The sequence below is a fragment of the Engystomops pustulosus genome, chromosome 11 (assembly GCF_040894005.1).
Source record: "Engystomops pustulosus chromosome 11, aEngPut4.maternal, whole genome shotgun sequence".
NCBI classification, from domain to species: Eukaryota; Metazoa; Chordata; class Amphibia; order Anura; family Leptodactylidae; genus Engystomops; species Engystomops pustulosus.
The window spans coordinates 81,037,439-81,061,806 of NC_092421.1; the positions used below are offsets into that span (position 1 = coordinate 81,037,439).

General features: G+C 47.7%; 1 protein-coding gene across 2 annotated transcripts in view; it reads left to right on the plus strand.

Annotated features, from left to right (window-relative positions):
* Positions 1-24,368, plus strand: part of TCERG1L (transcription elongation regulator 1 like) — a 174,836-nt gene that overhangs the window by 18,179 nt on the left and 132,289 nt on the right. For both annotated transcript variants that reach the window (XM_072129349.1, XM_072129350.1), the window contains exon 3: positions 21,456-21,639. In XM_072129349.1, coding sequence (XP_071985450.1) covers positions 21,456-21,639 — 184 coding nt within the window. The remainder of the gene's footprint in view (positions 1-21,455; positions 21,640-24,368) is intronic.

Here is a 24,368-nt window from a genome sequence, read left to right on the forward strand (position 1 = left end):
GTTCCCCAACCGGCTATTGGCTACATGCTTGTTGCCTAGAGGCTACAGCTATATAACATGCTAGTTACATAGCATTACTAAATGTAATTGTTGTGAATAATCTACTTCTTGCATAGGGAATTCTATACTTACCTTTCCCCAGCTCCTTAGTCCCTTATGGCCAAAATATATCTCTTGCTCTTCTTCAGCACACGCTTCCGATTATTGTCATCTGTGTTCTGTGTATCGAGCAATGATGACAGGATCAGGGACTGCGCCACAGCAGACAGTGTGGCAGCACATGACCCTCCTCTGCTCCAGCACCTGCTCTGTGACAGTGAAGAGGATTGCAATGGTCAGATACTGGGGCTGATATCTTGGCACCCATGGGTGCTAGTAAGAACATTCAAAGTGTCCCTGAATCTGTATAGCGGTCCCTGCAAGATATTACTGTTAATCTCCACATGTGGGGGGGTTGTGAAAGATCCTCTTTAAAGGACACCTGTCATCAGGTCTGTGTCACTTGTCCTGTCACTACTACCTGTTGGAGCAGCTCACAAGGATCCCATCCCAGCCTTTATCTAGTCATTTCATACATTAATCATTGTAAAATCATCTATTCTTTATCATGTAAAAGAGACTGGTCACATGGTCAGAGGCAGTGATGTCACCCCTGTTCCCCCTCCCCTCTCCTCCCCCTGCTCATGTCTGTGTGTAATGTATTGTAAAGCATGGCGAGTGTGTGTGCTGCATCTGCTGACATGCTGCCTCCTCCTAATATACAGGTGAAAGACCAGACATCAGCTACACATGAATCTGACATGTTCTGCTGTAACATGGCTGCCTGGAGCTGCTGTATCTCTCCTATATACACACACACATGCACACACAGGCTGCAGGGGGTGTGGCCACCAGCACCAGGAAGCACATCATTATACAGCCTCACATCATTATACAGGCTGTCAGTCATGCACTGGGGGTGTGGCTGTGCCTCCCACTCATGAATAGAGTGGACAGCTTGAATATGCTAATGCTTCATTGGACATTTCACAGGTCATTTGCATACAGCTTTAGGACCTCATTGCTTAGGTTTACAGGCATGTAGAGGGACAATGAAGGGATAGAGGCAATGCTCTCTAATGGCAGTTTATGAAAATATATTTAGTTTAGGGGGGTTATTTTGCATGACGGGTTCTCTTTAAAGAGGTTGATGCACCAATAAAACTTACCAGCAATACACATGATCCCCAGGATTTACATTGATCCAAAGCCAAGTGGTCAGTAAGTCCTCCGAGGTTTCTGATCTCAGTAGTGTTCAGCACAGGTTGAGCATAAATGTCTGTGTTTACTCACAAAAATCACTTCAATCACCATCATGTGATCCCTGGGGGTCCGGGGTCCCACCGGACACATGTGTGTATATATATTTTTTTATCTTTTAGTTTATAATAGTCTGTTTTTTTATTTAGATATAATCACATTTTCGGATTTTAGAGCAATGTTTAATAAAATGTGAGGCAACCTCATCGGTTGGAGATATGTCTTCAGTTAGCTCCCCCTAGTGGTCCCAAAGTGACCACCACTTTATGATCCCAATTTCTGACTGTAGGACTGGAACCAGAAGGCAGCTCTATAATAGCACATTACAGAAAAAATCTTTAAATAAAATATATTCATAATAGCAAAATGATCCCCAATAGTCTAACCACACCAAACTGCACATTCTCGGTTCTCTCTATAAACAATATCCTGAGTTATATATTAACCACAGTCCGTTCATTTTACCCATATCTCATTAATTTATCTGAAAATGAGTGTAATTCAGTTCCCTACCGGCCATTAATCTTATAAAAGACGCCTAAATGGTCTGTAAACCGCACAAACATACATTTGTCCCCATTATGAGATTTCATTAATATCCAGCAAAGTCCTGCTGGGTGAAATTGCTGCTTATTGATGGCAGCGAATCTCAGCGCAGTGTGAACAGTCCCTTCATCACGATTAAAAATTAACCATAAAAGGCCCACCGTGGCTTGTCTGGAGAATTTCTAGCCCATTTCTGGATGGTTCGGGGGATTTCAAGGTCATCCTTTTATTCCAGTCTTCGCCATGGATAGAACAATGCAGAAAACCTCTGCTTGTAGACGGGAGCGGAGACTATTACACTGCTATGTGCACAGAATGCAGCCCGGCCTTAAATACTGGAGCTGCACAGCTGCCACTTAGGTTTCCTATAGATTTATTCCCTGTAAGGAGTAGATTACAATTAAGCAATCAGGAGTGGAAAGTCTGAGCATCTTCATTCCATGACCTTGTGAAGGTCAAACTCTTTTACTGCGAGGCTAAAAAAAATCCAATCCAATAGACACATGGATTGCGGAATATCCTGACGGAGGATCCGTGGTGGAAAATGTGGTTTAACTGAAATGAAAAAGCAACCAAATTTTTTTTTTGACCCTGGGGCAGATTTACTTACCCGGTCCATTCGCGATCCAGCGGCGCGTTCTCTGCGCTGGATTCGGGTCTGGCTGGGATTCATTAAGGTAGTTCCTCCGCTGTCCTCCAGGTGGCGCTGCTGCACTGAAAAGCATCGGAACGCACGGAGTTCACCGAGCCGGGCTGAGTGAAGGTAAGTGCAAGCTCCGCGACAGATTTTTTTAAAAAATGTGGCGGTTTTTCCGAATTCGTCGGGTTTTCGTTCGGCCACGACCCCCGATTTCCGTCGCGTGCATGCCAGCGCCGATGCGCCACAATCCGATCGCGTGCACCAAAATCCCGGGACAATTCAGGGGAAATCGGTGCAAATCGGAAATATTCGGGTAACACATCGGGAAAACGCAAATCGGGCCCTTAGTAAATGACCCCCATTGTATTGTGATAACTTGATGCACTTCTGGGCACTGGCTCTTTAGGGTTGACACTAGAGATGAGAAGAAGTGAAATTTAGCTCCGACTTGTTTCTTGATGGTCAATCAGGCAGCTTTACTCCCCTAGAAACTGAGCATCGATGTGATTGGTCAGTGGAAGCCGGCTAAACACACCTGGCCATCACTAGTTGGTATTAAGCTTCCTTATTGGTTGCTCTGCGGCCCATCAAGCAACACGTCTGGGTTTGGCAGAGCTGTCGAAACTTTGGGTCCTCTCCACTCTAGTGGACACAACTTGGGGCCACAATGTTTTATAAGGCGCCACCTCATATAAGGAAGCACAGAGACACTGCTGTCCTTTTCCCAACCTCAAAACTTTTTGCATATGCCTTACCCAGAATCCCCAGTCTGAAAAGGCAATTACCATAAGAATGAATTCCTTCCTGACCTATGTCGATGACATAGAAACAGCACTGCCTACAGTTTGGCTACTATGTTATGTAACTAGGCTTCCTGAAAGTCAAACATTGATACATTTATTTTAGATAGGGGATACGTGGGGATACGTGGGGATATTTGTCATTAGTTTTGTTAGGCTTTTTTGGCATAAAAAAAGTCTTAAAAAAGGCACATTGAGGTTTTTTTTTTTACTTTTTCCCTGATAAAAGCTCACACAGGACTATTTCCACCACTTCTGTAATCTGCCAAAAACATAGAACTGCTGCTGGTACAATGCCAGGAAAGTCATGACCATGACTTGCATAGTCACTCTACTCCCTGCTACCGTATGTGCTGGGACTAGAGATGAGCGAGCACTAAAATGCTCGGGTACTCGTTATTCGAGACGAACTTTTCCCGATGCTCGAGTGCTCGTTTCGAGTAACGAGCCCCATTGAAGTCAATGGGAGACTCGAGCATTTTTCAAGGGGACCAAGGCTCTGCACAGGGAAGCTTGGCCAAACACCTGGGAACCTCAGAAAAGGATGGAAACACCACGGAAATGGACAGGAAACAGCAGGGGCAGCATGCATGGATGCCTCTGAGGCTGCTTAAATGCACCATTATGCCAAAATTATGGGCAACAGCATGGCCATGACAGAGTGACAGAATGAAGCTAGATAGCATCTAAAACATCCAATAATTGACCCTGACACTATAGGGGACGGCATGCAGAGGCAGCGGCAGCAGCGGCAGGCTAGAGAGTGGCATGGCGACATACCCTAAATGGACTCAGGCTTCAAACCAATGGGTGGCAGAGAGGAACCAAAGGAGGTGAGCAAGAAGCGCTCAAATAATATCGGTACATGATAAAAGTTTGCCAGTATATTTTGTGGATTACACAGCAGGGTGGCGACAAAGTTAACATGGAAGCCATGAAAACAACCCAAAATTCTGCCTGACACAGCTCGTTTGATAAGGGGACCATGTATGGAGGCAGTGAACTAGTAGTAGATTAAAGGTGCTGCAGTTAAAACTATGTTAGTTGGATCTTGGGATGGAGCTGGCGCTCCGCTGCCAGGCGAGCTTTCGCCAATCCAAGCCCCTGTCTCTAGGCTACTCCCCAAACAGCACTTCTAAGAACCTTTCGGATAAGATCAAGTGTAGTAGCGTTCTTATAAGTTTGGGATATGCCGGGTGAGGGGAATGTACACATCTGCGCAAGAAGCGCTGAAATAATATCCGTAAATGAAAAAAGTTTTCCAGTATATTTTGTGGCTTACACAGCAGGGTGGCGACAAAGTTAACAAGTTTGATGTGGAATGCCCTGCAATAGCTCTTGGGCGGTGTGCCTTTTATCACCTAGGCTCAGCAGTTTGAGCACCGCCTGCTGTCGCTTAGCAACGGCACTGCTGCTGTGCCTAGAGCTACCGACTGATGGCGCCATGCCCACGGATGGTAATTCGGAGGAGGAGGAGGTGGAGGAGGGGTGGGAGGATTTGGAGGTATAGTAGGCCTTTGAGACCTGGACCGAGGTAGGCCCCGCAATCCTCTGCGTCGGCAGTATATGACCAGCCCCAGGGTCAGACTCGGTCCCAGCCTGCACCAAGTTAAGTGTAGTAGCGTTCTTATAAGTTTGGGATTTGGCGGGTGAGGGGAATGTAAACAGATGCGCAAGAAGCGCATGATGCGCATGGAGCTGGCGCTCCGCTGCCAGGCGAGCTTTCGCCAATCCAAGCCCCTGTCTCTAGGCTACTCCCCAAACAGCACTTCTAAGAACCTTCTGTATAAGATCAAGTGTAGTAGCGTTCTTATTAGAGATGAGCGAACATACTCGTCCGAGCTTGATGCTCGATCGAGCATTAGCGTACTCGTAACTGCTCGTTGCTCGGACGAGTATTTCGCCCGCTCGAGAAAATGGCAGCTCCCGCCGTTTTGCTTTTTGGCGGCCAGAAACAGAGCCAATCACAAGCCAGGAGACTCTGCACTCCACCCAGCATGACGTGGTACCCTTACACGTAGATAGCAGTGGTTGGCTGGCCAGATCAGGTGACCCTGGGATAGACTAGCCGCTGCCCGCGCTGCTCGGATCATTCTCTGTCTGGATGCCGCTAGGGAGAGAGCTGCTGCTGCTCAGGGAAAGCGTTAGGGTGTTCTATTAGCTTACTGTTAGGCAGGAGTGATTCTTAAAGAACCCAACAGCCCTTCTTAGGGCTACAATAACGTTATAATTTTTTTTTTTTTTTATTTGCAGCTAGTACCATATTGTGAGGAATTAGCAGGGGGACTTGCTACCGTTGTGTTTAGCTCTTAGTGACACACATATCCAGGAATTAGCAGGGGGACTTGCTACCGTTGTGTTTAGCTCTTAGTGACACACATATCCACCTCAAACACCAAAGTGGGAAAATTTATTAGGGGTTTGAGTAGAATTAGGCACAGTCTGGCAGTTTCTTTTTATTTTACGTTTATTTTTTTCATAACTCAGCGTCATCTCATCTGGCATAGTAGTGTGCTGTAATACTTGGCTAGAAAATAGCCATAGGAGAATACAAACGTCTTAATTACGCCTGCAGTAGCGTTATATATATTTGATTTCTGGTTGATCTGCTGGTGGCTGTACTTGCTGCAGTGCATCTACTATCAAATTGGGAGCAATTTGGAGTCAGACTTGCGACCACTGTGTTTTAGTGACGCACATATCCATCGCAAAGACCGAAGTGGGAAAATTTATTAGGGCCCGGGGTTGTATTTCAACTAGGCACAGTCTGCCATTTCCTTTTTTATTTTACGTTTATTTTTTTCATAACTCAGCGTCATCTCATCTGGCATAGTAGTGTGCTGTAATACTTGGCTAGAAAACAGCCATAGCAATAGGATAGCATCGTTTGGTTTTAAAAACTAAAAAACACAAAAAAAAAAAAAAAAAAAAAAAAAAAGTTAAAAAAAAAATACAAGTTATAACTCTCATTTTCAAAATGTTTAACCCGAGGGCTAGGGGTAGAGGACGAGGGCGGGGACGTGGGCGTCCAACTACTGCAGGGGTCAGAGGCCGTGGTCCTGGGCGGGGTGAGACACCACCTGCTTATGAGGGAGCAGGGGAACGCCGCAGAGCTACACTCCCTAGGTTCATGTCTGAAATTACTGGGACTCGTGGTAGAGCACTGTTGAGGCCAGAACAGTGCGAACAGGTGATGTCGTGGATTGCCGACAATGCTTCGAGCAATTTGTCCACCAGTCAGTCTTCCACGCAGTCCACCCATGTCACCGAAATCGGCACTCCTCCAGCTCCTGCACCTCAGCCTCCTCCCCCCCAGTCTGCCCCCTCCCAGCAAAATTTGCCATTTGAACCGGCATACTCTGAGGAACTGTTTTCTGGACCCTTCCCACAGTCACAAACCACTTGTCCGGTTGCTGATGAGCAATTTTCTGATGCCCAGGTTTTCCACCAGTCGCAGTCTGTGGGTGATGATGACCTTGTTGACGTAGTGGAAGAAGTGTGTAAAGAGGTGTCCGACGATGAGGAGACACGGTTGTCAGACAGTGGGGAAGTTGTTGTCAGGGCAGGAAGTCCGAGGGGGGAGCAGACTGAGGGATCGGAGGATGATGAGGTGACAGACCCAAGCTGGGTTGAGAGGCCGGGTGAACACAGTGCTTCTGAGACGGAGGAGAGTCCTCGACCAGAACAGGTTGGAAGAGGCAGTGGTGGGGCCAGACGGAGAGGCAGGGCCAGAGCTGGTGCATCAGCGCCAAATGTGTCAACTAGTGAAGCTCCCGTGGCGAGGGCTCCTGCGGCGAGGGCTAGATTTTCAGAAGTCTGGAGGTTCTTTAAGGAAACACCGGATGACCGACGGACTGTGGTGTGCCACATTTGCCAAACCAGGATCAGCAGGGGTTCCACCACTACTAGCTTAACTACCACCAGTATGCGCAGGCATATGAATGCTAAACACCCCACTCAGTGGCAACAAGCGCGTTCACCTCCGGCCGTGCACACCACTGCTCCTTCCCCTGTGTCAGCTGATAGTCAGCCCCCTGCCCAGGACCCTGCCACAAAATCCCCATCGTCACCTCCACGATCCTCCACAGCATCCACCAGCGTTCAGCTCTCCATACCCCAGACGCTGGAGCGCAAACGCAAATATAGTGCAACCCACCCGCACGCCCAAGCCCTTAATGTGCACATTTCCAGATTGCTAAGCCTGGAGATGCTGCCCTATAGGCTAGTAGAGACCGAGGCCTTTCGCAGCCTCATGGCGGCGGCCGCCCCTCGGTATTCGGTCCCCAGCCGCCACTACTTTTCCCGATGTGCCGTCCCAGCCCTGCACCAGCACGTGTCAGACAACATAATCCGTGCCCTGACCAACGCCGTTTCTGACAAGGTCCACCTGACCACGGACACGTGGACGAGTGCTGCCGGGCAGGGCCACTATATATCTCTGACGGCACATTGGGTTAACTTGGTGGAGGCTGGGACCGAGTGTGACCCTGCGGCTGGTCATATACTGCCGACGCCGAGGATTGCGGGGCCTACCTCGGTCCAGGTGTTTGAGGCCTACTATGCCTCCTCCTCCTCCCACCCCTCCTCCACCTCCTCCTCCGAACGACCATCCGTGGGCATGGCGCCATCAGTCGGTAGCTCTAGGCACAGCAGCAGTGCCGTCGCTAAGCGACAGCAGGCGGTGCTCAAACTGCTGAGCCTAGGCGATAAAAGGCACACCGCCCAAGAACTATTACAGGGCATCACGGCGCAGACTGATCTGTGGCTGGCACCGCTGAACCTGAAGCCAGGCATGGTTGTGTGTGACAACGGCCGTAACCTGGTGGCGGCTCTGCAACTCGGCAGACTGACACATGTGCCATGCCTGGCCCATGTGTTAAATCTGATAGTTCAGCGTTTCCTCAAGACATACCCCAATCTGTCTGATTTGCTCACGAAGGTGCGCCGCATCTGTGCGCATTTCAGGAAGTCCAGCACAGATGCTGCCACTCTCAGGGCAGCGCAGCGCTGCCTCCAACTGCCCGCTCACCGACTGTTGTGCGACGTGCCCACGAGGTGGAATTCAACACTGACCATGTTATCCAGAGTTTACCAGCAGCGCCGAGCCATTGTAGACTGCCAGATGTCAACTTCCACCAGAACTGGTAGTCAGGTCAGTCAGCTTCCTCAAGTCTACAATGAGGAGTGGACGTGGATGTCTGATATCTGTCAGGTGCTGAGTAACTTTGAGGAGTCAACACAGATGGTCAGTGGCGATGCCGCCATCATCAGCCTCACCATCCCGCTGCTTGGCCTGTTGAAAAACTCTCTGGTCAGCATGAAGTCGGAAGCTTTGCGCTCCTCACAAGAGACAGGGGAAGAAGATTCCCTTGTTGATAGCCAAAGCACCCTTAGGTCTGTTTCTCAGCGCATATCGGAGGAGGTGGAGGTGGAGGAGGATGAGGAGGAAGAGGAGGAGAATGTTGGCGAGACACAAGAGGGGACCATTGTTGAGTCCTACACTGTTGAGCGTGTATGGGCAGAAGAAGAGGAGTTGGAGGAGTTGGAGGAGGAGGAAATGGACAGTCAGGCCAGTGAGGGGAGTGAATTCTTACGCGTTGGTACTCTGGCGCATATGGCAGATTTCATGCTAGGCTGCCTATCCCGTGACCCTCGCGTTCAAAGAATTTATTCCAGCACCGATTACTGGGTGTTCACTCTCCTGGACCCACGGTACAAGCAAAATCTTTCCACTCTCATCCCTGGAGAGGAAAGGAGTGTGAGAATGCATGAATACCAGCAGGCCCTGGTGCACAAGCTGAAACAGTATTTCCCTTCTGACAGCGCTAGCGGCAGAGTGCGTAGTTCTGCGGGACAAGTAGCGAGGGAGAGTAGGCGAGCAGGCAGCTTGTCCAGCACTGGCAAGGGTACGCTTTACAAGGCTTTTGCCAGCTTTATGTCACCCCAGCAAGACACTGTCACCTGTCCCCAGTCTCGGCAGAGTAGGGCTGATCTTTACAGAAAGATGGTGAGGGAGTACGTAGCTGACCATACCATCGTCCTAAATGATCACACAGCTCCCTACAACTACTGGGTTTCAAAGCTGGACATGTGGCACGAACTGGCGCTCTACGCCTTGGAGGTTCTTGCCTGCCCTGCCGCTAGCGTCTTGTCAGAGCGGGTTTTCAGTGCAGCTGGTGGCATCATCACCGATAAGCGTACACGCCTGTCGACTGACAGCGCTGACAGGCTGACGCTTATCAAGATGAATAAAGCATGGATTTCTCCTAATTTCAAATCTCCAGCAGGTGAAGGAAGCTCAACCTGAATAATTTATCCACTCCTCCTCCTCCTCATTTTCCTCCTTCTCCTCCTCTTTCTACAGTAAAGCAGAGGAAACTGGCTGTTTTTTGACAGGGCCCACTGGCTCTAGGTATAGTACTTTATGCATTTAATTTTTCTGGAGGGCCACCGACACGGTCCTCTGTTTTAAACAATTTTTGGGAGTGCCACATACAGGCACTCAATCTATTCCATTTTTCTGGAGGGCCACCTACCTGCTCCTCTGGTTTGAAAATTTTTTTGGACTGCCACATACAGGCACTCAATCTATTCCATTTTTCTGGAGGGCCACCTACCTGCTCCTCTGGTTTGAAAAATTTTTTGGACTGCCACATACAGGCACTATCCAAATTGAATTGTCTCCATAGCAGCCTCCACACGTTGTCTCCATTGCTACCTCCAAAAGTCGTCCATATAGCTGCCTCCATACATCGTCCCTTTATCAAACGAGGTTTGTCAGGCCGAAATTTGGGTTGTTTTCATGGATTCCACATCAAAGTTGTTAACTTTGTCGCCACCCTGCTGTGTTATCCACAAAATACACTGGCAAACTTTTACCATTTACGGATATTATTTCAGCGCTTCTTGCGCATCTGTTTACATTCCCCTCACCCGCCATATCCTAAACTTATAAGAACGCTACTACACTTGATCTTATACAAAAGGTTCTTAGAAGTGCTGTTTGGGGAGTAGCCTAGAGACAGGGGCTTGGATTGGCGAAAGCTCGCCTAGCAGCGGAGCGCCAGCTCCATGCGCATCATGCGCTTCTTGCGCATCTGTTTACATTCCCCTCACCCGCCATATCCTAAACTTATAAGAACGCTACTACACTTGATCTTATACAAAAGGTTCTTAGAAGTGCTGTTTGGGGAGTAGCCTAGAGACAGGGGCTTGGATTGGCGAAAGCTCGCCTAGCAGCGGAGCGCCAGCTCCATGCGCATCATGCGCTTCTTGCGCATCTGTTTACATTCCCCTCACCCGCCATATCCTAAACTTATAAGAACGCTACTACACTTGATCTTATACAAAAGGTTCTTAGAAGTGCTGTTTGGGGAGTAGCCTAGAGACAGGGGCTTGGATTGGCGAAAGCTCGCCTAGCAGCGGAGCGCCAGCTCCATGCGCATCATGCGCTTCTTGCGCATCTGTTTACATTCCCCTCACCCGCCATATCCCAAACTTATAAGAACGCTACTACACTTAACTTGGTGCAGGCTGGGACCGAGTCTGACCCTGGGGCTGGTCATATACTGCCGACGCAGAGGATTGCGGGGCCTACCTCGGTCCAGGTCTCAAAGGCCTACTATACCTCCAAATCCTCCCACCCCTCCTCCACCTCCTCCTCCTCCGAATTACCATCCGTGGGCATGGCGCCATCAGTCGGTAGCTCTAGGCACAGCAGCAGTGCCGTTGCTAAGCGACAGCAGGCGGTGCTCAAACTGCTGAGCCTAGGTGATAAAAGGCACACCGCCCAAGAGCTATTGCAGGGCATTCCACATCAAACTTGTTAACTTTGTCGCCACCCTGCTGTGTAAGCCACAAAATATACTGGAAAACTTTTTTCATTTACGGATATTATTTCAGCGCTTCTTGCGCAGATGTTTACATTCCCCTCACCCGCCATATCCCAAACTTATAAGAACGTTTTGCTGTTTGGGGAGTAGCCTAGAGACAGGGGCTTGGATTGGCGAAAGCTCGCCTGGCAGCGGAGCGCCAGCTCCATGCCAAGAACCAACTAACATAGTTTTAACTGCAGCACCTTTAATCTACTACTAGTTCACTGCCTCCATACATCGTCCCCTTATCAAACGAGCTGTGTCAGGCAGAATTTTGGATTGTTTTCATGGCTTCCATGTTAACTTTGTCGCCACCCTGCTGTGTAATCCACAAAATATACTGGCAAACTTTTATCATGTACCAATATTATTTGAGCGCTTCTTGCTCACCTCCTTTGGTTCCTCTCTGCTACCCATTGGTTTGAAGCCTGAGTCCATTTAGGGTATGTCGCCATGCCACTCTCTAGCCTTCCGCTGCTGCCGCTGCCTCTGCATGCCGTCCCCTATAGTGTCAGGGTCAATTATTGGATGTTTTAGATGCTATCTAGCTTCATTCTGTCACTCTGTCATGGCCATGCTGTTGCCCATAATTTTGGCATAATGGTGCGATTAAGCAGCCTCAGAGGCATCCATGCATGCTGCCCCTGCTGTTTCCTGTCCATTTCCGTGGTGTTTCCATCCTTTTCTGAGGTTCCCAGGTGTTTGGCCAAGCTTCCCTGTGCAGAGCCTTGGTCCCCTTGAAAAATGCTCGAGTCTCCCATTGACTTCAATGGGGCTCGTTACTCGAAACGAGCACTCGAGCATCGGGAAAAGTTCGTCTCGAATAACGAGTACCCGAGCATTTTAGTGCTCGCTCATCTCTAGTTCTTATAAGTTTAGGATATGGCGGGTGAGGGGAATGTAAACAGATGCGCAAGAAGCGCTGAAATAATATCCGTAAATGGTAAAAGTTTGCCAGTGTATTTTGTGGATAACACAGCAGGGTGGCGACAAAGTTAACATGGAAGCCATGAAAACAATCCAAAATTCTGCCTGACACAGCTCGTTTGATAAGGGGACGATGTATGGAGGCAGTGAACTAGTAGTAGATTAAAGGTGCTGCAGTTAAAACTATGTTAGTTGGTTCTTGGCATGGAGCTGGCGCTCCGCTGCCAGGCGAGCTTTCGCCAATCCAAGCCCCTGTCTCTAGGCTACTCCCCAAACAGCACTTCTAAGAACCTTTCGGATAAGATCAAGTGTAGTAGCGTTCTTATAAGTTTGGGATATGGCGGGTGAGGGAAATGTACACATCTGCGCAAGAAGTGCTGAAATAATATCCGTAAATGAAAAAAGTTTTCCAGTATATTTTGTGGCTTACACAGCAGGGTGGCGACAAAGTTAACAAGTTTGATGTGGAATGCCCTGCAATAGCTCTTGGGCGGTGTGCCTTTTATCACCTAGGCTCAGCAGTTTGAGCACCGCCTGCTGTCGCTTAGCAACGGCACTGCTGCTGTGCCTAGAGCTACCGACTGATGGCGCCATGCCCACGGATGGTAATTCGGAGGAGGAGGAGGTGGAGGAGGGGTGGGAGGATTTGGAGGTATAGTAGGCCTTTGAGACCTGGACCGAGGTAGGCCCCGCAATCCTCTGCGTCGGCAGTATATGACCAGCCCCAGGGTCAGACTCGGTCCCAGCCTGCACCAAGTTAAGTGTAGTAGCGTTCTTATAAGTTTGGGATATGGCGGGTGAGGGGAATGTAAACAGATGCGCAAGAAGCGCATGATGCGCATGGAGCTGGCGCTCCGCTGCCAGGCGAGTTTTCGCCAATCCAAGCCCCTGTCTCTAGGCTACTCCCCAAACAGCACTTCTAAGAACCTTCTGTATAAGATCAAGTGTAGTAGCGTTCTTATAAGTTTAGGATATGGCGGGTGAGGGGAATGTAAACAGATGCGCAAGAAGCGCTGAAATAATATCCGTAAATGGTAAAAGTTTGCCAGTGTATTTTGTGGATAACACAGCAGGGTGGCGACAAAGTTAACAACTTTGATGTGGAATCCATGAAAACAACCCAAATTTCGGCCTGACAAACCTCGTTTGATAAAGGGACGATGTATGGAGGCAGCTATATGGACGACTTTTGGAGGTAGCAATGGAGACAACGTGTGGAGGCTGCTATGGAGACAATTCAATTTGGATAGTGCCTGTATGTGGCAGTCCAAAAAATTTTTCAAACCAGAGGAGCAGGTAGGTGGCCCTCCAGAAAAATGGAATAGATTGAGTGCCTGTATGTGGCAGTCCAAAAAAGTTTTTAAACCAGAGGAGCAGGTAGGTGGCCCTCCAGAAAAATGGAATAGATTGAGTGCCTGTATGTGGCAGTCCCAAAAAATTTTTAAAACAGAGGACCGGAAAGGTGGCCCTCCAGAAAAATTGAATAGATTGAGTGCCTGTATGTGGCACTCCCAAAAATTGTTTAAAACAGAGGACCGTTTCGGTGGCCCTCCAGAAAAATTAAATGCATAAAGTACTATACCTAGAGCCAGTGGGCCCTGTCAAAAAACAGCCAGTTTCCTCTGCTTTACTGTAGAAAGAGGAGGAGAAGGAGGAAAATGAGGAGGAGGAGGAGTGGATACATTATTCAGGTTGAGCTTCCTTCACCTGCTGGAGATTTGAAATTAGGAGAAATCCATGCTTTATTCATCTTGATAAGCGTCAGCCTGTCAGCGCTGTCAGTCGACAGGCGTGTACGCTTATCGGTGATGATGCCACCAGCTGCACTGAAAACCCGCTCTGACAAGACGCTAGCGGCAGGGCAGGCAAGAACCTCCAAGGCGTAGAGCGCCAGTTCGTGCCACATGTCCAGCTTTGAAACCCAGTAGTTGTAGGGAGCTGTGTGATCATTTAGGACGATGGTATGGTCAGCTACGTACTCCCTCACCATCTTTCTGTAAAGATCAGCCCTACTCTGCCGAGACTGGGGACAGGTGACAGTGTCTTGCTGGGGTGACATAAAGCTGGCAAAAGCCTTGTAAAGCGTACCCTTGCCAGTGCTGGACAAGCTGCCTGCTCGCCTACTCTCCCTCACTACTTGTCCCGCAGAACTACGCACTCTGCCGCTAGCGCTGTCAGAAGGGAAATACTGTTTCAGCTTGTGCACCAGGGCCTGCTGGTATTCATGCATTCTCACACTCCTTTCCTCTCCAGGGATGAGAGTGGAAAGATTTTGCTTGTACCGTGGGTCCAGGAGAGTGAACACCCAGTAATCGGTGCTGGAATAAATTCTTTGAACGCGAGGGTCACGGGATAGGCAGCCTAGCATGAAATCTGCCATATGCGCCAGAGTACCAACGCGTAAGAATTCACTCCCCTCACTGGCCTGACTGTCCATTTCCTCCTCCTCCAACTCCTCCAACTCCTCTTCTTCTGCCCATACACGCTCAACAGTGTAGGACTCAACAATGGTCCCCTCTTGTGTCTCGCCAACATTCTCCTCCTCTTCCTCCTCATCCTCCTCCACCTCCACCTCCTCCGATATGCGCTGAGAAACAGACCTAAGGGTGCTTTGGCTATCAACAAGGGAATCTTCTTCCCCTGTCTCTTGTGAGGAGCGCAAAGCTTCCGACTTCATGCTGACCAGAGAGTTTTTCAACAGGCCAAGCAGCGGGATGGTGAGGCTGATGATGGCGGCATCGCCACTGACCATCTGTGTTGACTCCTCAAAGTTACTCAGCACCTGACAGATATCAGACATCCACGTCCACTCCTCATTGTAGACTTGAGGAAGCTGACTGACCTGACTACCAGTTCTGGTGGAAGTTGACATCTGGCAGTCTACAATGGCTCGGCGCTGCTGGTAAACTCTGGATAACATGGTCAGTGTTGAATTCCACCTCGTGGGCACGTCGCACAACAGTCGGTGAGCGGGCAGTTGGAGGCGGCGCTGCGCTGCCCTGAGAGTGGCAGCATCTGTGCTGGACTTCCTGAAATGCGCACAGATGCGGCGCACCTTCGTGAGCAAATCAGACAGATTGGGGTATGTCTTGAGGAAACGCTGAACTATCAGATTTAACACATGGGCCAGGCATGGCACATGTGTCAGTCTGCCGAGTTGCAGAGCCGCCACCAGGTTACGGCCGTTGTCACACACAACCATGCCTGGCTTCAGGTTCAGCGGTGCCAGCCACAGATCAGTCTGCGCCGTGATGCCCTGTAATAGTTCTTGGGCGGTGTGCCTTTTATCGCCTAGGCTCAGCAGTTTGAGCACCGCCTGCTGTCGCTTAGCGACGGCACTGCTGCTGTGCCTAGAGCTACCGACTGATGGCGCCATGCCCACGGATGGTCGTTCGGAGGAGGAGGTGGAGGAGGGGTGGGAGGAGGAGGAGGCATAGTAGGCCTCAAACACCTGGACCGAGGTAGGCCCCGCAATCCTCGGCGTCGGCAGTATATGACCAGCCGCAGGGTCACACTCGGTCCCAGCCTCCACCAAGTTAACCCAATGTGCCGTCAGAGATATATAGTGGCCCTGCCCGGCAGCACTCGTCCACGTGTCCGTGGTCAGGTGGACCTTGTCAGAAACGGCGTTGGTCAGGGCACGGATTATGTTGTCTGACACGTGCTGGTGCAGGGCTGGGACGGCACATCGGGAAAAGTAGTGGCGGCTGGGGACCGAATACCGAGGGGCGGCCGCCGCCATGAGGCTGCGAAAGGCCTCGGTCTCTACTAGCCTATAGGGCAGCATCTCCAGGCTTAGCAATCTGGAAATGTGCACATTAAGGGCTTGGGCGTGCGGGTGGGTTGCACTATATTTGCGTTTCCGCTCCAGCGTCTGGGGTATGGAGAGCTGAACGCTGGTGGATGCTGTGGAGGATCGTGGAGGTGACGATGGGGTTTTTGTGGCAGGGTCCTGGGCAGGGGGCTGACTATCAGCTGACACAGGGGAAGGAGCAGTGGTGTGCACGGCCGGAGGTGAACGCGCTTGTTGCCACTGAGTGGGGTGTTTAGCATTCATATGCCTGCGCATACTGGTGGTAGTTAAGCTAGTAGTGGTGGAACCCCTGCTGATCCTGGTTTGGCAAATGTGGCACACCACAGTCCGTCGGTCATCCGGTGTTTCCTTAAAGAACCTCCAGACTTCTGAAAATCTAGCCCTCGCCGCAGGAGCCCTCGCCACGGGAGCTTCACTAGTTGACACATTTGGCGCTGATGCACCTGCCTCTCCGTCTGGCCCCACCACTGCCTCTTCCAACCTGTTCTGGTCGAGGACTCTCCTCCGTCTCAGAAGCACTGTGTTCACCCGGCCTCTCAACCCAGCTTGGGTCTGTCACCTCATCATCCTCCGATCCCTCAGTCTGCTCCCCCCTCGGACTTCCTGCCCTGACAACAACTTCCCCACTGTCTGACAACCGTGTCTCCTCATCGTCGGACACCTCTTTACACACTTCTTCCACTACGTCAACAAGGTCATCATCACCCACAGACTGCGACTGGTGGAAAACCTGGGCATCGGAAAATTGCTCATCAGCAACCGGACAAGTGGTTTGTGACTGTGGGAAGGGTCCAGAAAACAGTTCCTCAGAGTATGCCGGTTCAAATGGCAAATTTTGCTGGGAGGGGGCAGACTGGGGGGGAGGAGGCTGAGGTGCAGGAGCTGGAGGAGTGCCGATTTCGGTGACATGGGTGGACTGCGTGGAAGACTGACTGGTGGACAAATTGCTCGAAGCATTGTCGGCAATCCACGACATCACCTGTTCGCACTGTTCTGGCCTCAACAGTGCTCTACCACGAGTCCCAGTAACTTCAGACATGAACCTAGGGAGTGTAGCTCTGCGGCGTTCCCCTGCTCCCTCATAAGCAGGTGGTGTCTCACCCCGCCCAGGACCACGGCCTCTGACCCCTGCAGTAGTTGGACGCCCACGTCCCCGCCCTCGTCCTCTACCCCTAGCCCTCGGGTTAAACATTTTGAAAATGAGAGTTATAACTTGTATTTTTTTTTTAACTTTTTTTTTTTTTTTTGTGTTATTTAGTTTTTAAAACCAAACGATGCTATCCTATTGCTATGGCTGTTTTCTAGCCAAGTATTACAGCACACTACTATGCCAGATGAGATGACGCTGAGTTATGAAAAAAATAAACGTAAAATAAAAAAGGAAATGGCAGACTGTGCCTAGTTGAAATACAACCCCGGGCCCTAATAAATTTTCCCACTTCGGTCTTTGCGATGGATATGTGCGTCACTAAAACACAGTGGTCGCAAGTCTGACTCCAAATTGCTCCCAATTTGATAGTAGATGCACTGCAGCAAGTACAGCCACCAGCAGATCAACCAGAAATCAAATAAATATAACGCTACAGTAGGCGTAATTAAGACGTTTGTATTCTCCTATGGCTATTTTCTAGCCAAGTATTACAGCACACTACTATGCCAGATGAGATGACGCTGAGTTATGAAAAAAATAAACGTAAAATAAAAAGAAACTGGCAGACTGTGCCTAATTGAAATACAACCCCGGGCCCTAATAAATTTTCCCACTTCGGTCTTTGCGATGGATATGTGCGTCACTAAAACACAGTGGTCGCAAGTCTGACTCCAAATTGCTCCCAATTTGATAGTAGATGCACTGCAGCAAGTACAGCCACCAGCAGATCAACCAGAAATCAAATATATATAACGCTACTGCAGGCGTAATTAAGACGTTTGTATTCTCCTATGGCTATTTTCTAGCCAAGTATTACAGCACACTACTATGCCAGATGAGATGACGCTGAGTTATGAAAAAAATAAACGTAAAATAAAAAGAAACTGGCAGACTGTGCCTAATTCTACTCAAACCCCTAATAAATTTTCCCACTTTGGTGTTTGAGGTGGATATGTGTGTCACTAAGAGCTAAACACAACGGTAGCAAGTCCCCCTGCTAATTCCTCACAATATGGTACTAGCTGCAAATAAAAAAAAAAAAAAATTATAACGTTATTGTAGCCCTAAGAAGGACTGTTGGGTTCTTTAAGAATCACTCCTGCCTAACAGTAAGCTAATAGAACACCCTAACGCTTTCCCTGAGCAGCAGCAGCTCTCTCCCTAGCGGCATCCAGACAGAGAATGATCCGAGCAGCGCGGGCAGCGGCTAGTCTATCCCAGGGTCACCTGATCTGGCCAGCCAACCACTGCTATCTACGTGTAAGGGTACCACGTCATGCTGGGTGGAGTGCAGAGTCTCCTGGCTTGTGATTGGCTCTGTTTCTGGCCGCCAAAAAGCAAAACGGCGGGAGCTGCCATTTTCTCGAGCGGGCGAAATACTCGTCCGAGCAACGAGCAGTTACGAGTACCCTAATGCTCGACCGAGCATCAAGCTCGGACGAGTATGTTCGCTCATCTCTAGCTGGGACCTTTTATGTATTTTGTGACTTTTTAAAAAAAAAATGGAAATCCCAGACAACAAGTACATTTATCAAAGTCTGAAGTTTCTTTAATGAATCTGATGGGCAGTGGAGCTCCAAAAACAGACATAGAACTGTCCCAAGGAGCCGCCTAATGATAAATAACCTCCTCAGTCTCCTTTTCCCACCCTGGACTTGTTTAGGGATTGGTGGCTGTGCAGCCAATCCGGTAGATTGACACCCTGAGCTACAAGCCATACCTGTGATTGGTCAGAGTGACACCCCTGACTTACATTCTCTTCCATAACTTGAAGGGAACCTACCACCCCGATTCTACCTATAAAGGTAGAAGGGTGGTAGGTGGATGGATGGGACCTGAGGATAGCCCTTTTTTGGGCTAATCCCCACGTCCCGGGTGTCTTTTACAAAACTTTATTACATGTATATGCTAATTTTTTATGCGGCTACTGGGGCGTGGAGTAGCCGGACATGAGGCTACTAGTTACTCCGCCTACCAGTTAATCTTCGGCGCGCAGCTCCTGGTAGCTGCGCGCCCTCATCCGCGTCCCCCGGCTACTGCACATGCGCAGTAGTTCCGGCCCCGTAGCCACGGCCACGCAGCCGAGGGCCTGCGTTCTGCGCATGCGCAGAACGCAGGGGACCCGGACGAGCTCCTGGTAGCTGCGCGCCGAAGATTATCTGGTAGGCGGAGTAACGTGGCTACTGGGGCGTGGAGTAGCCGCGACTAGTAGCCTCATGTCCGGCTACTCCACGCCCCAGTAGCGTATATAAAATTTGGCATATAGATGTAATAAAGTTTTGTACAAGACACCCGGTACGTGGGGATTAGCCCAAAAAAGGGCTATCCTCACGTCCCATCCATCCACCTACCACCCGATCTACCTTTATAGGTAGAATCGGGGTGGTAGGTGCCCTTTAAAGGAAATCTTACATCAGAATCTATTGTGATAAACCAGGGACATTACTCACAGGTCCAGGCACCGGGACTGTGGGATCTTCTTATATCAGATATCCATGGCCTAAAATTATGCTAGTGAACCAAAAAGACTCTTGGGTTGTTGGCCAAGTGCCTGGATCTATGAGTAAGTGTCCCTGGTTTATCATGGTGGATTTTGATGGTGATTTGCCTCTTAGGTATTGCAGGAAGACTTGTCATTTCTGCTGTAAATCCAAAGGAAAAAAAAAACATTTTTTCTTAAGAAAATTTAGCAGATTTGGAAAAATGCATTTTTGTAAGAAACTGGAGCATAAAGGGAACCTGTCACCAGCGCCGCCCAAGCAAACCACACACAGAACCTTCAAGATGTCTTTATACTTTTTCCACATGAGATTAGAGTCACCGTCGTCGTCCTCTGTTCCAGCCATTGAGGCTAAGAGCTGCAGTATACAGTCTGTATACCCCACCTCTTTAGGGACGCTGACACTGCTAAACCAGCAGCAGCGACCTAAAGGCAGTTTGAGGTTGATTTCTCTTCACACAGCCAGGTCTCTCTCAGCCCCCACCTTCCTGGGGAGTGGTTACTGATATAGCAGTGCTGAGTCACCCAGAGCCCCTGTCTGTCTCTTTCTCTCTCTCAATGTCCCAGCAAGGAATTGTGTACAATGTCCCACCTTTCCCACTGCCCCTGCAGAGAAAAATAAAGGACTAGAGACAGAATCATCGCTGCCTTAGATATCTTCTCCATACTATGAGCTTAGATCAGGGGCAGAAGCTGTGAGTTCTATATTATACCTGTTACAGGAACCTCTGTAATGATTATAAGTAACTGTTACAGTAGTTTCTAGACCCCCTTGTGGGGTTCAGTACATCATACAAGAAGATCTGATACCTGTAATGGTCACCAGTCACTGCTGAGTCGCAGCTTCTTGGCTGGAGTGTCCCTTTAATCCAAATGAAAACTAATTCTAATAAATTCCTAACCCCAATAAATTGTCCTCATTTCCTCACCCCGTGGACTTATCTTATACAATGATGGTTTTTAGAGAACATTGTAAACAAGTTTTTATATAAAATTGTCTCATTTCTGTCAAAACATTATTCAAATTAGCAAAGATGCAAGAAAACAATAAAACATTGCGGAGCGGAGCGGATTCAGATCAGTTTATGTTCCATCATGTAAGTCTTTTATTTGTCAGGTTTGTGTATTATGTTTAGGGTCAGATGTGTTCTATGATTTTTATAGATGAAGTTTCTTCAACTACAAATAGTTTGCACCAAAGGGGTTTTTGTTGTCTAAGATATTTAACTCCCCTTCCCCGAAGGATCAATATCTGATTGTTTTGGGATTCAATGAGATAGAATCCCTGGCGACCTGCAAAACAGGAGACCAAACGTGATGAATAAGACTCCTGGGTAAAGATGAGCCGACCCAAAATATTTGTGATCCAGATTGGTGACCATGCAGCCAATCTGGCAAATTGACGCCCATAGTTTCTAGCCATGGCTGTGATTAGTCAGCGGTGTCTCTCTGACCAATCACAGCTATGGCTTGTAGCTCAGGGTATCTACCGGATTGGCTGCACAGACACCAATCCGTAAACAAGACCAGGACGCATGGGATACACCCAGACCCAAACTCAAAGTTTGAGTCAGTCCATCTCTACTCCTGAGATCTTCTAAGCTGTCCGAAAAAGTCCAATAGAAGCCGATTGTGCACAAATTACTTTAAGTGATTCTGGCGTTCAACCTCTAAGAAGTTCTACCAGACCCTAATATGTAGATTACTTATTAAGAAACAAGGAAAATAAATAAATAGAGGAATTTTGTTACATTGTAAATAACATTGTGACCAATTGTGAACATAATGTGAAATGAGTGAGGAATAGAAGAGGAGATGACACAGGCGGCACTTTGCTCTACGTCTGTGCTGTGGGTCTATGTGTTTGGCTTTAAAAAACAATTTTATTTGTTGTTTTTTTACCAGATTTTTCTCAACAACTCCTTCGCTCTGGATTCTTCTTGGATACATCCGGCTGAGGAACTGATTTTATTTCAAGGACTTGAAAAGCCAAGTCGCAGAACTAATCAAGTGACTATGGCCATATCCAGACCATCTACTGCCCCGCGGCCACTGCACACAGTCATATTAACTCCACAACGAGTGACAGGTTTGTGACCAATTGTACTTTATACAGAGGAGCAAATGTGACAAGTTCTGGGCATTAGTTGGGGCTGATCTAAAGCAATATTTCTGGTAAATATCAGTCCTTGAGCGATTCTGTTATGAATTTGTTTACAGCTGAGATTGTTTCCCCTTGTATTATTTGTAACTTTGGGTTATGGAAAAACTGTGTCTAGAAAACTGCTAGGGGATAGTAGTGGCAAAAAAAGAGACCAGTCAGAAGTCACGGGATCAGCTTCAGCCAATAAATGCCCCACCTCCAATACTTTCACTAACAATGGGAGGTTTTATTTAATTTTTTTATCAACAGCTTTTTACATGCTGCCAGGATTAATATTCTCTTGCTACTGATCCTGAGCGTGCATGTGCTCTTAACCCCTTCCAACAACATCCACCCAGCCTCTTCTCCATTTAGCTACGGATTCCCATGGCAACCAACCAAACAAAGACAGCCAGAGGTCAGGTAACTGCTGGGTTCCAGCCTGTTAGCTGACAAAAGACTGCAGAGAGCTAATGAATGTAAATTAGAGCATTGCCTTTTTTGGTTTGGGGTAGTGCTAGGCAAAAGTTGTTATACTTTACAGTAGTACTTTAACATTTATGTATCAGAACTAATCTGTGTAAAACACTTAATAGATTTCAATATCCAATACCCTTGATTAGGAATATATCTAAATTTCTCAAAATGAAAGTTATCACAAATAGGAGAAAAGGAAAAAACATCCTCCTAATATTTAAGATCCATTTCAAGAAATGCCAAATTTTGTCCAATAAATTTGTCATCGGAAATCGCCTCTAACTCCCTTGTGATAATTCCCCACTTTCTAGCAACATCAGAATAATGACGTTACATTTCTGTCTCGTGATCAAAAACCCTAAGTTGAGCAGCGATATAAAACCTGTGGAACTCCCAATCCCCCTCAGCTGTAGGTTTACATAAGGAGGATCATTCAATCCTGGATCATTTTTTCCCCAAAATCAAATCACCCAAAACCTCATCAATTACCCCAAAAAATCTTTCTTGGAACCCAAACTGAACAAACCGAAAGCAGATAAAGCAACTAAGGTAGTAAGATCATCTTTGACAATGCCACTCTGTCACATCTAGAAAATGGCATCTTAACCCATATCGATATTTTCTGTCTAATTTTACTTATTAAAGGACTAATATTTAGTTCAATGAACCCTGAACCTCCAAATACTCAAGGAGTTCTCTCTATGCAAAACTCTAAGATCTACCTAATAAGGTAGATCCTACGGTAGTTTCTCTAGTCCCTACTTTTTGAGAGCAATCAGTATCATCACTCTATATGGTAATTAGGCTCATGATTGTCAGGTAGGTGGGGCAGACATACCAGAGACACCAATCAGAAAGAAGAAACAGCATCTATGGTGACATAGACTGTAATGAAGAATTAAATTGCTACTGGCCCTTTAATCAGGTTGTTAATTTCCTCTGCGTTGAGCAGACACAGGACAGAAAATGGCGCTGGTCACATGTCCACATCACACGTCCTGTAGCTGCCTGGGCAGGTCATGTGACCACCACTAAGTTTGGCTGTAGTCGGTTGGTTGCATTGCATCCAGTATGGCCGGTGTGTGGTGATGACAGTTACACATCATTACTATGGTAACAGAGCAAGAAAACCTGTTCATGGGACTTGTAGTTTCCAGTGGTGGCCATCTTGGTGATAACTCCTCATACTTTAGAAAGGACATAAAATTTTGTGAATCATAAAATCAAACTATTTAAGCTCCATTCTGTGACTCATGACATTGAGTTTTGTTACATTCATTTATTTATAGCATCATGACGTTCATATTCCCAGGATACCCCGTTAAGTTGCTGTATTAGCATCTTACCCGGTAGCCTCCATCAGTCTATATCCTACATAGGCTTTGTATAACAGGAGTGCTGTATAGTTACTTGTACTGTCCTAGGGTAACCCCTGTCCTGGATTGTCCATGGAGCATTGTCACCATCTCTGTTTTATATTGGCTGATGTTTTTTTTTACATTTGCCAAATTTATACATTATATTTTATATCATAGTCTCACCAAATGTAAATCCAGTGCCTGAGGCTTCCTGACCAGCCCGGGCACACACATACCTCAGCAGATATTCTTAATCATTCCATTTTCCTTGGCACCTTGTAGTACTTTATCCTGATTCATGACAATATAATCACAACATAATCATTTCCAAAAGCAGATCAATTATCATATTCATGGATTTTCCACCTCTATTTGTGGATGTATGGAGGAGGCAATGCAATCAGAATGTGATGTGTCTCCTGTGGTCTGGCTCGTGGCTGGGGATAATACTTACGTCTCGTGAGCATCTTCTTCATAGATGGGGATCATTCCTTTATTATGCAGAACTACTAAAGATTTTGTAAAATAAATGGGACAAACCTCCTAATTCTGTCTAATACTTCTACAAACATGAGTTTGGCCCCAATTCTTAACTTCTCTACAATTTGATTACTTCTTTATCGCACATAGGAATTTCCTTGTAGGATTCAGTATTTATGAGCTTATGATGTGGACATTTCATTTAAAATTTAAAGTGGCTCAATGAAATAAGATGAAGGCCCTTTGTGCACGGCCATGGGCTCACACGGGCCGTACCGGACCGTAACGTGGGCCGTACCTGGGTACTTCTCCATAGGAAGTAGGGAAACCAAGACGTAAATACAGTAAAAAATAGGATAT